This window comes from Marmota marmota, unplaced genomic scaffold, assembly GCF_001458135.2.
Source record: "Marmota marmota marmota unplaced genomic scaffold, marMar, whole genome shotgun sequence".
In the NCBI taxonomy this organism is placed as follows: Eukaryota; Metazoa; Chordata; class Mammalia; order Rodentia; family Sciuridae; genus Marmota; species Marmota marmota.
Genome location: NW_026000142.1, coordinates 26,765,965 through 26,778,534, shown reverse-complemented (window position 1 = coordinate 26,778,534; position 12,570 = coordinate 26,765,965). Strand labels below are relative to the sequence as shown.

Here is a 12,570-nt window from a genome sequence, read left to right as displayed (position 1 = left end):
GAGGCTGGGTCTCTAATGCTTCTTTGAGTGCTCAACCTAGAATCAAAAATAAGCTCTGGTTTGTGGTGGGGAGCAACTAACTGATAAAGCATCTTGCTGTATGTATGTGCTCGTGTAATGGATAAGACTAATAAGGTTAAAAATGCATTGTTAAACAGAATTTAATAGAAGGCGGTTTTTACAGACTCAGGCTTACCCCTGCAAATTAATGCTATAATCATTGCTGCAATTTGGATTTTTGACACTATCTCTGGGCTCCAGTATGTGTTGAAGAAAAATTTCATGAAAACAAATACCTTGAATTTGTTCCAGCAGGGAAGAGATTCACAGCTTTAATTAGCAATTGCAGATCATCTTCTGACCAATTTTTACTGCTACTTCCACCTCCACCAGTTGATTTCTCTGCATTTTTCGATGCTTGTCGCATACGAGCCTCAGCTTCCTCTTTTTCTTTTCTAATTTGTTCATTTATTTCTTCTATCTACACAAATATTATAGATGAGTCAGGGACTTAAAGCATCCTGTACTCTACACACCCTTTCTGGCTGGGACTTTGTGATCCTTAACTCCAAATTTTACTCAATTCTCTTGTCATCCTCATTTTGACACTATACTCCTCCCAGGCCAAACTGGTATCAGCTTTTCACTCTGGCTTCCAGGCTGCATAGGTCTGCTTGAAGAACCAACAGCCACCCAAAGACTGACCTGCCCAATACTCACGTCATGAGATTTCTTTATGCTTTAGACACAACTTTGTCAAGTTGAGGGTCACTAGATTATCATACACAAGGCCATAATGAACCTCTCTTTAAGCTCATATACACTCTTAGCAAATAATACCACTTATCTGTCACAAAAAGATAAACAGAGGAACATGTCCCGTTTTACCTTGAAGTTCTATCCTTTGTACCTTCTAGTCTACCTTCAAATGTTGTAGGTATTCTGACCGTGCAAACAGCCAGGGAAGTGTTCCCCTGGTGAGCAAACTCCCAGGGAGTAATTGGCACCCTGATTCCCAGGAGCCTCTTCCCTCTGAGGTAATAAGACAACTATGCAGGCACTATCTGGTTTCCTTAGCAATGTCCTTGGAGAGAAGGGGCTCTGTGTTTGTATTAACCTGGACCTTATCTCAGTTAGCTAGCACTTTGGTTAAAGAAATACTAATTAGAATATAGTCATGGTAATGGGAGGTATGTGTTCTTTGAGTTAATAAACTCCCAGGCAGGAAGGAGTGGACACTTCACTTCTGCATTTCTTCTTCACCATTTCATTTCACTCCTATCCACTCCATCCTGTCTAACTGCTTTACTTTTTGTGTCTCTGTCTGTTCTTTGTGCACTTCCTCACAGGTATTCCTCCACAGGTGTTCCTTTACAAAACGTGCATGAGACTTTTGTTGGCAGCTATCATGAAGCCATCTTTAATTCAGTTCTCTCATTCAATCCTTAGAACCAGTCATGAAGTCCCTGTAATTCTAATTTTGAAAAGCTTTTCCTGTTTCCCATCTTTCATAGTACAGATCCTTACTGATATAATTAAAACTAGTTATTTTCTATGTACCCGACACATCCTACCCATAAATGCCAAATAATTAGTATAAAGTTGAATCTTCTGCAATTCAAAGGTTTTGCAGTAACAGAAACTGGTCACAATATTAAACAGAAAGTTATGGCTCTTCTCTTCATAACCAACCTCATTTTCCACTCCTCTTAACTTTCTACTCTTACCTCTATTTTACAATTTATGCTGTTTCTCAACCTTCCATTTTAGCACTGTCCTTCCTCCAAGGCTGGTTCAGACCTTTCACTGAGACTCTGACTATTCAGATGTGGACTTGCCCCTTCTCTCTGACATTTAGCATAGGTCCTCCATATTTTGATCCTTGAGGCTTTACTTTCAGAATAACTTTCTGAATCCCTTTGTGGCAGCAGTAGCATTAGGTGTTTCTCCAAGAATGCCTAGGCATACGCTTTATCTATAGAATACTAATACTTGTTGAACTGAATTTAACTTCTAGGCCTGATTCTTCATCTATAAAATGAAAGATATACTAGACAAAACAAAAATCTTTTGGTTCTAAATGTTATCCTCTGAAAATATTCAGGGAAATTAAAAATTTACTTTTTTAACATTATTTTATAAAAACTGGTGATTAAAGCATTAGACATGGTGGCACATGCCTGTAATTCCAGCAAATTTGGAAAGCTGAGGCAAGAGGATCGCAAGTTTGAGGAAACTTATTGAGACCCTGTCTCCAAATAAAGAAATAAAAAGGACTGGGAATGTAGCTCAGTGGTGAAGCATCCCTGGGTTCAATACTCAGTATCAAAAACAAACAAACAAAAAAAACTAGTGATTAATGTGCTAGATACCACAAATCTAACATTTTACTATTTCATTTAGTATGAAAAACATACTAAATCCAATTTAAATCAACAACAGCACTTTATATAAACAAAACAAAGTTGGGAGACAAAGAGAAATCAGATATTCTTTACCCTTAGTAACCTAGTATTAGGTGAAGAAGGGTGAGGTAAAATAATTAAATGCTAAATATAAGTAGAAATTACATGTTCTTCTATTACCTGTTTTTCCAGAGCAGCCTTTCCTACTTCTTTTGTAGATGATGTGAGTGTTTCATTCAAGCACTGTAAGCTAAAGAAAAAAGGAATGAGGACTTGTGGGTATAGCTCAGTGGTAGAACATGTGATGCATGAAGCTCTAGGTTCAATTCTCTAGCACCACATACAAAAAAGAAACTTTAAGTCCCAAAAAAGACTTCAATAGTTGTTCCATACATATACCTTGCTAGTTCAAGGCGATCACAAAGTTTTTCCACTTCTTCCATCATTTTAACCCGTTCTGCCTCATTGTCTGAAAAGTGATTCCAGGTCTAAAAACACAAACACAAACATTTTTATTTTCTATCTACTGATATAACACTGATGCAAATACAACATAAATATGATGATAAGCATAAACTTTTCAGGAGGTTCTTCATGTAGATGTATACAATGTCCTTGTGCCCATTACTGACTATATTCCCAGCATACTGTCCAGTGGTCTCCATTATTATTAGCTTACAATAAAAGGCATTATGCCAAGTGTAGGCAGGGGAGTAAAACAGAAAAGGAGATGGTGAACAATACCTTCTGAATGTTATCAAGTTATAAGTGGACCTCAAAGAACCAATTAAAGTTAAAGAAATGTGTAGGCTGACTCAAATTAAAATCCTTTTTTCAGCTGCCTGTTCCCACATGTGCTTCACTGAGAAGTCTACTGAAAATGTGAAATTAAAGAAATATATAATAATATATCCTGCTAAGGGACAGGAGATATTATCAAAAAATATGATTAACGAAATATTAAGCTCAGAATTGAACACCATAATGTAACTGGATTATAGGAAGTAACTGGAAAATACTTTCCATGTTTAAACTGCTACTGACATACCTCCTATTCCTTACTTCTTCTTGCCCATTTGATCCATTTGATTTGGATCTCATCAAAGTCTCAATACTTCTTTTACTGCTGATATTTCTAAAAGCACTACTGATTTTTCTTCTAGCGATTTGATTACTTCTCAGGTTTCTCTTCCTTTATAGCAGTATCTCAAGGACTGGTGTTCACTAGGGTCCCAACTTCTACCTTCCTTACTCTATACTCTCTCCCAGAGTGATCTAATCTACTTGAACGGTTTCTAGTGCCACAAGATGTGCATGAGTCTGTGTTGATCCTGCTTGTGAACTCTATAATATGATCTATATGCCCAGGGTCCCTTCATTTGGGTGTCCAAATAGTTTCAATGTGCCCTAAACTGGACTCATCATTTGCCTCCTCCTCTGTCTTCTATTTCAATTGATGCTATCACTACTCATCCAGTATACCATGCCAGAAACCAAGGTATCTATAAACTTTATTTCTCCCATGCTGCCCCCAATATACAATCAGTCCCAACAGTCAGTAACCTATTATACTTCCGAAATACTTCTCATTTACTTTTTCCCATTCCCACCATTTCTACCTTATTTCAAGCCACACCGATTGGAATGTACCAAAAATTCCTGATTAGTCTCTGTGCCTCTTATCTTCTCTGAACACTCTAACCAAAACCAACTCAGGATCAGATTTAAACTCTTTAGCAAGACATATTAAACAGCCCTTCAAACCTTGCTCCTCCTACATATTCAGGTGCTTCTCACTCAGTAAACCTCATTATCTCTGCATATCTGAATTCACTCAATATTCCTCAGTCTTTTATCTGGTGTACACAATGCTTTGCCTGGCTCAATGCTACTAAAGAGAAAGCCTTCCTTGACTACATTTTTGGTATCTTTTCATCCTAGTGCTCATGCTCATCTTGAAGTGTTCGAATTGCTTGTTTACTTGTCGTTTTCTATTACAAGGAATCAGTGGATTCCTTGAAGGCAAGGACTGTGTTATCATTATACCCACATTAATTAAAATTGCTTGGTACCCAGTATAATGCTCATCAGATACTTGATGACTGAATAAATTAACTCATGCTGGAAAGGAGAATAAAACAAAGTTACTAAATATCAGAATTTGTACCCTCACTTATGCAAAATCTCTTAAGAATTATTCACTTTCTAGTTGATATCTGGTCTTTTTTTTTTTTTTCACGTTCTCATCATACACTGAATGTGCCAATTATATGTGAATCATTTCACTCAACATTCATAACCCTATGACTAACTATTATGTCAGCTACAGAACAGGTGAGGAAAGCAAGGCACTAAGGTGTTTAGGTAACCTCCAGAGGGTCCCACAGGTGGTAAGTGATAGGTGGAGAATGACTTCAAACCCAGACAGCCTATCCTGAGTCCATGCTCTTTACCATTTTGATATACTGCATTCTCCTAAAAATAATCTTCCACCCAGGAAAACTGTGAATAGAATACTTCATTTTTTTCCTAAATTTTCCTAGTTTACTAAAATGCCTAAATAGACAAACCAGTACTTGTGTTTTCATTAATTCTCTTTCTAAATTTACTGATGGGGCTGGTTCATTTCTTTTTCTTTTTTTTTGTGGTGCTGGGGATTGAACCCAGGGCCTTGTACATGCAAGACAAACACTCTACCAAGTGAGCTATTTCCCCAACCTGAGGGGCTGGTTAATTTCAATTGTGTTATTAACTGAATGTTTAGGATATTTTATACTAAACATACTAGTGTCTAAAGCCTTCTGGATGGTCATGTGAAAGATAACATGATTTTTCTATACATATTAAGCACTTACGTATTTCTTGAATTTAACTACAGTGGTAGAGTACAGAATATTCTCTTGTAGCAATCTGTTGTAGCTTGGAATTTCATAAATATACTTATTTGACACAGTTTAATAAAGTACAATTTGCTCTCTGAATTTACCAATTTAAAAATGTAAGAATATCTCTTACACAAAATTACAATAAGAAATTTGGGTTTTTCTATCAATATGTTTAATAAAAATTGTATTTGAATGAAAACTACCAGTACTCACCCAAATGATATCCCTTTGTTTAGATAAAGATAAAAGTATTAACTTCCAAAGAAACTTTTTTTAAGATAAAAACTAACTTTGTTCGTTAGGAAGCAACCAGCTAAAACCAAATTGTTGCACGTTCTCAGAAAATAATTTGGTTTCTCCAACAAACATGGCCATGTGGTGGGGAGAAGTGATGGTAGGTAGGTTGTGACAGAATTAGAGGGTGTTAAGAAATATAATTAGAAGTTACAATAACTGAAGGTTTTATAGTGACTTATTTAAATTCTAATTTGTTTAAATCAACTATTAAAAAAAACAGAAAATCAGATCTGAATTTGGATGAGGAATCAGAATAGAAAAAAATTAATCTAAAAACAAAATATAAGAAAAGAAATAATCTTTAAGCTTAATCAGCTGCCTGCTTTACTGGTGCCTGATGTCAGTCTGACATACCTTGCATGAGTTTCGAAGTTTTTGCCTCTCCTTTTTAATAGCTTTTTTCTGGATATCTTTTTCCTTCTTTGCCAATAACGCTTGCTGTCTAATTTCCTCCTCTTCTTTCTCCTTAGCCAACCGAGCCGCTTCTAATTCAGCTTGTCTTTGCTTTAAAAACGAAGAGCAAAATTGTTTTGATAATTAGAATTTCAAAATGCTCTGTAAAGATTTTAAATTCAATCTTTTAATTAGAAATTAACAAATTAATGGCTCATCAACTTATTGAAAATTGAAGGTTGAACTAGGAGGGAAAGCAAGCTACCAAAGTTCTACAAGCATTTATGAGGAAACAAAACAAACATGTTAGAAATCAGCGTAATATAAAGTCAGATTTATGACATAAATATTTATATGAGATTATGTTTTTGTTCAATAACTATTTGCTATTAAGGAAGATCTAACTATTGATTTTACCAACTTGTTAAGACTCAATTATAGTAGTACCCAATTTCCTGCTTCCAGATAATAGTTATTTTAACTAATTTTCAATGATTAACAAATATTTAAAGTCCAACATAATCAAATGTCACCTTACTTTTTCTTTAGCTTCTTGTTCCTTCCGTTTTGCTTCTACTTTTGCTTTCTTTTCTGCTTCTTTCTTGGCTTTTTCTTCTTCCTTAAATTTTTTTATCCTTGGATCACAGCTATAGGCATTGTCTACCCCAAAAAAATTAGTGAATCTTTTAAATTCTAACATTTAAAGAACTTTAAACATCAGTTATAAAAACATTAATTATACTTACCAACTAATGTTCTTATTCTGTTCATTTCTTCTTTTTTTCTTTGTGCCCTTGTTGCTCTATTCTGCTTTTCAATCCATCTTCTCTCATCACGACTATATAATAGTAAATATTGGAAACAAATTATGACTGGAAAGAGTAATATTTTATAAATTTATATGTAATAATGTCTTACAAAATTAACAATGCTATATCACTACTAACATTGAAGTGTGCTTCTGTTTATTATCAATTTTGGTTAGTTTTCTTGGACATGCATGTCAAAAGAATTTTCCTCCGTACTCTGGGAAAAGTATAATAAAACCTAGGTTAAGCAACCAAAAGAAAAATTTGCTGAATTGAGTTATCTTGGCAATTTTGGGGCAAGGAGGGTAATCAGGGAATAAACCCAGAGGGATTTTACCACTCATTGAGCTACATCCCAAGCTCTTTTTATATTTTTAATGATAAGAAAGGGTCTCATTAAGTTGCATAGGGCCTAAATTGCTGAGCCTGGCCTTGAATTTGTGATAATCCTGCCTCAGGCTCCTGAGCTGCTGGGATTATAGGTGTGTGCCGCCCTCTTGGCAATTTCTTAAGCATAAGCCTAACCAGTTACTCTTTTGGCCCCATCTAGTTTAATTTATATAGAGGAATTTCAAAATACTGTGTCAGAGAAAATAATGACTGGAGAATGTAGCTCAGTGGTAAAGCACATGTGCAACATATACTTCTTTCAATTTCCAGCACCAAGAGAAAATACACACACACACACAAATGCATATATTTGTATATGTGTGTGTGTATATACATATACACACACCTTATTTTTATATTATCACAGGTACCAAAGGAATATATTCCTTTATTAATGATGTGCATACCTACCATTCTGCCTTTTCTTTTTCTTCTTCGTCTAAATATGAAAATTCTCTCCAAGAGTCAAAATTATACCTAATATAGATAGAAAAAAAATTTAACACAGAATAACATTCCTTTTAAAATTAAGTTAGATATATAATTTTAAAAAATAGTAATGGCAAGTAAATAAGTTAGTCTGAATGGTTCCTTCCCTCCCTTTGGTATTAAACCAATACTATGCTCAAGTCCTTAATGTCATCATCTTGTGTTAAATGACTCCACATTTAGTATGAAAATACATTCATCACGCTTAAGTTAAAAAAAAAGAAGTCACACCTCACTGTCCTTTTTCTTTCTTAGGTTTAGGTTTGTTTCTCTCTTGCCTAGGACTTGTTAAGTTTTCCCTGCCTTTACTCTCATTTTCTGTGAAGCCTTAAAGTAACTCCAGTAATGGTTATTTTATTTCTGAATGTATAGACAACTGAACTGGCAACTAAATCTTACATAATTTTTCCTACAGTGAATTTATGCTTCCATTATTTATTAAATATTTAATAAGGAAACACAATACACAATAAAATGGGCTAAATATTGTTTACTGAAAATCAATAAACTTGGACACAAAGCAATGTCTTCCTCAAATGCACAAACACTTTTAATGGGAAAATTGCTAAGTGAAATGTGTTAATTTTCACTGAATTCAAATGATTTTATTTTTTAACTGCTACAGTGTGCTTGTTACCTAGATCTCATTAATAGAAAACAAGCTAAGTAAAACACTCATAAAAGCCTGAATATCATAGAGAAGATATAAAACATGTGAAACCTTTATTCATTTTGGAACAGTGCTTTTTGTTCAGTAAGTCACCCATCCCTCAATTAATTTATAAAGCATCAAGTACTTATTGAATATTTTAAAAAAATGACAACTTCATAGAAGTATTTACTTACCAGAAAGAATAAAATGCATCTACATCTTCAAATGATGAATTCATATCACCAAGTTTAGGGACATTTTTTTTATTTGACCATCTGATATATTAAAAGAAAAATTTAACTGAAAAATTTTGCACAAAAGTTCTACCTATAGCCTAATTTATTAAAAACAAGGGCCTTTACTAATCCCTTTTAACCTCCCTCCCCTATAATCTCTGCAATTAAAAGATGAGAGTTGGAAGGTCAACAGTCTCATGACAAACAATGTAGGTGTGAAGAATGTGAGAGGAAGGGTGGATTAGAAGGTGGCAAGAGACAATGGAATAACTTTCAGGTTATCTTCAGTTCAAAAAAATTTAATGATTTTGTTGTAGTGCTGGTAACTGCATTTATGGCCTTGCACTCACCATTGAGATATATTCCCAGCCCCAAGATACAATGATATAGTAGCTGTCAGACAGGTTAGGAAAAAATGGCAACTAGCCTTTTCTCCCCAAGCTCACTTACTCCTTCCCCTAAATAGGTAGCACAGAAGCAACACTAATGTAAGGCCTGGCCTTTAAAATAAATGCTAATATTTACCGAAAGAACAAACTTTCATCCCTTATCATCACCACCTGTGCCTAAGAGCTAGACTTCTAGGCTTGGCATTTCACTCATCACCTCTGAAAAGGACTCTATGGCTGCTACTGACCCATGTTTTCTATTTTATTAAATCACTACACATAAAAATACTATATCCTAGCCAGGTACAGTGGCACATGCCTGTAATCCCAGCTCACAGGAAGTTCACAGATTGGAGGCTAGCCCCAGCAACTTAGTGAAAATAAAAAATAAAAAGGGCTGGGGATGTAATTTAGGGGTAGAATGTCCCTGTGTTCCATCTTTCCAGTACCACTAACAAAACAAAAAAAGCGATGTCTTTATATCACCTTCAGTACTGTTTTAAAATAAATGTGAGAAGACAGAGAGGAGCAACCAGTAGGCCGCATCACAAACTACTAAATAAGTGGTTCAGCTGGTTGCAGTGGTGCATGCCAGTAATCTCAGCGGCATGGGAGGCTGAGGCAGGAGGATTCCAAGTTCATAGCAAGCTGCAGCAATTCAGAGAGGTCCTACACAACTTAGCAAAACCCTGTCTCAAAATAAAACATTTCAAAAAGGCCAGAGATGTGGCTTAGTGATTAAGTGCCTCTGGTTCAACCCCCAGTACCAAAAAAAAAGGTTCAAAACTTTGGCTGCACAGTAGAATCACCAGAGAGGATTAAAAATTCCTACCGTTAATCAGCATCTCTCTGCAAGCAATAGTCAGTACAAAGTTTTTTTTAAGCTCTCCTGATGAATCCAACGCACAGCCAAAACAGGCTTTGAGGGAACAAAAAATATAGAATACTGACACTATGCATACTATTATAAAAAACATTTTACTGAAATAAATTATGTATGCTTTAATCTTAAATGTAAATCATCCTTTGTCAGAGATGCCTTATGATAATCTTATATGGGGGAAAAAAAAAAAGGATCAAGCTAGGTGTGGTGGCACATGCTGTCATCTCAATAATAGAGACTGAAGCAGGAGAATCACAAGTTTGAGGCCAGCCTCAGCAACTTAGTGAGACGACCTGGTCTCAAAATTAAAATAAAAAAGACTGTGCTGTGGGTGTGGCTCAGTAGTTAAGCACCCTTGGATTCAACTCCTGGTACCAAAAAAAGAAGAAGAAGAAAAAGGACCATAAGCCCTTTTCTTTCTTTTTTTTTTAACTCATAATGAGCCAAACAGTGTACCCATTGATAAAGAGGAAGTTAAAAAAAAAAAAGTACTATCACCTAACTTTCAATATCACATTACATAAAGCCAGATATAACTTTTCAGCCAAAGGAAAATATCCCATAAACGATAAAGGAATTTCACTATGGAAAGGTAGAATTTTGTTTAGAGAACAAAATAAACGAGAATCTATCTATTCTATAGAATTTTCTATAGATATATATATCTATAGAAAATTCTATCTATAGATAAGTTTACCAGAAGGGCTCAATAAAAGATGAGGAGGACAAGACAATGGAAACAATTTTATAAATAAAACTAATATCAGGGGAAAATAGCAAAAAGCTGGAGGACTGCACAAAGCAAGCTAATAGAGGCTTTTATGATCAAAAGTGGAAATGCTTTAACTCACCTGGAATTCCTTTCAAACACTGGAGAAAACACTTCAAAGAAATTATCCTTTGCTTCACTTTTAGAAGGAACTGAGTTATCAAAAGTAGGATCTACACTGTTAAATGCTCGTCTTTTCACTGGATCAGATAACATTTCATAAGCTGAGGGGGAAAAAAGCAAGATTATAGAACTATTAAGTTTACCCCAGGAAAAAAAGCAAGATTATAGCACCATAAGTTTACCCTTTTTTTTTCTAAGAGAAAACAAATATCCCCCTCTTTTAAGTTATTAATTTCCATATTTAAAATTTTGGGGGGTGGGGAGGATTTAATTTAGGTAAGGACAGCTCGAGCACTTCTGGATATGAGTGGACGAAACTCCTTTAAGTACTTCTGATAGGAAAGTGACAAAAAAAATTTTAAACAGTAACTGAAAAAAGATGATGAAGACTCTGGGGGAAAAGAAAATTAACTGATGGATCTCATGGCTGTAAAAGATGGAAGGCTCTTAGGTTTCTAGAGTAATGTGTAATATGAGTGGGCTAAGATGAAGAATTTTGAAAAATGCACATATAATTATTTAACAAGTATCATCAAAATGTAAAATCACACTGGGCGTGGTAGCGCATGCCTGTGATCCCAGTGGTTTGGGAGGCTGAGACAGGAGGATCCTGAGTTCAAAGCCAGCCTCAGTAAAAGTGAGGTGCTAAGCAACTCGAGGAGACCCTGTCTCTAAATAAAACACAAAAATGGGCTGGGATGTGACTCAGTGGTCAAGTGCCCCTGAGTTCAATCCCCGGTACCCACAAAAATAAAAAATAATAAAATCACATTTAGGAAACATTTAGAAATGGTGGTTACCTATGTTAACTTGCTTAATGAGCATATTGCTATGTAAATTAGCAATAAATAATTATTGTATAATGATATAATTAGCTTAATTATTATTACTTTTTCCTAGTGCTAGGGATGGAACCCAGGGCCTCCTCACACATTCTAGGTAAGTGCTCTGCCACTTAGTTCACATCCAGCCCCCAATTTAAATTAGCAAAAGATCTAAGGAACAATTTACTCTCACAAAGAAACTGATAGGCAAAAGATCTTAGTAGTCTCATCATTAAATACAATGCTTGTATAAGCTTCAGGTAAGAGTCATCTGGGGATCCATTAAAATGCAGATTCTAATCAGTAGTTGCAGGGCCTGAGATGTTGCATTTCTAACAAGCTGCCAGGTGTTATTGCTGCTGGCTGGGGGAACCTCACTTTGTATAGTGAGGCTTTGGGGAAATAAATAAAAAATAACCTGGTATAATTAAAAGTATTTAAAGATATCATGCGATAGATAGTAAATGAACTATATCACACATAGGAAACCCAATCCCAGCATTTATTAAATAAAAATTACTTTCAGAAATTTCCGACTGTAAAATATTTTCTTACCTTTAGTTATACAAGTGAAGTAATCGTTGTCTCCTTCTTTTATTGGTTCACCTGCTGCTTTCCGTTTGTCTGGGTGATGTTTTAAGACCATTGCTTTATCTACAAAATGAGTCAGATTTGTCACTTCAGGCATCAAAACCAAAAATAAGGATGAGCTAAATACAGACCATCTCCAAAATTGCAATGCTAATTTTAAAATCTTTCCTTCCAAGGTGAAATGCGTGCTTATTAAGTGTGAAAATTAAAGAGCAACTGAAACAATTATTTTAAGAAATCAGCCAAAGTGCCAGCCCCCAAAGACAAATATATAATGTTTTTGTGTATTTATACATAGGTTATTTTTTCCCTTAAGGATATGCTTTAAAGAATTTAGGAGTGCTGAGGGGTGTAGTTCAGTGGTAGAGCCCTTGCTTATTAACAAGGCCCTGGGTTGAATCCCCAGCACTGCAAAAAAAAAAAAAAAAAAAAAAA

At 35.1% G+C, this 12,570-nt stretch overlaps 1 protein-coding gene across 8 annotated transcripts in view; it reads right to left on the bottom strand.

Moving 5' to 3' along the window:
* Dnajc2 (DnaJ heat shock protein family (Hsp40) member C2) overlaps positions 1-12,570 on the bottom strand; it is a 30,945-nt gene that overhangs the window by 4,267 nt on the left and 14,108 nt on the right. For all 8 annotated transcript variants that reach the window (XM_048786176.1, XM_048786174.1, XM_015488379.2 and 5 more), the window contains 10 exons: positions 12,100-12,198; positions 10,680-10,821; positions 8,515-8,595; positions 7,591-7,656; positions 6,727-6,818; positions 6,519-6,640; positions 5,942-6,091; positions 2,805-2,893; positions 2,586-2,655; positions 297-481 (listed from right to left, as the gene is read on the bottom strand). In XM_048786176.1, the coding sequence (XP_048642133.1) occupies positions 297-481; positions 2,586-2,655; positions 2,805-2,893; positions 5,942-6,091; positions 6,519-6,640; positions 6,727-6,818; positions 7,591-7,656; positions 8,515-8,595; positions 10,680-10,821; positions 12,100-12,198 (1,096 nt within the window). The remainder of the gene's footprint in view (positions 1-296; positions 482-2,585; positions 2,656-2,804; positions 2,894-5,941; positions 6,092-6,518; positions 6,641-6,726; positions 6,819-7,590; positions 7,657-8,514; positions 8,596-10,679; positions 10,822-12,099; positions 12,199-12,570) is intronic.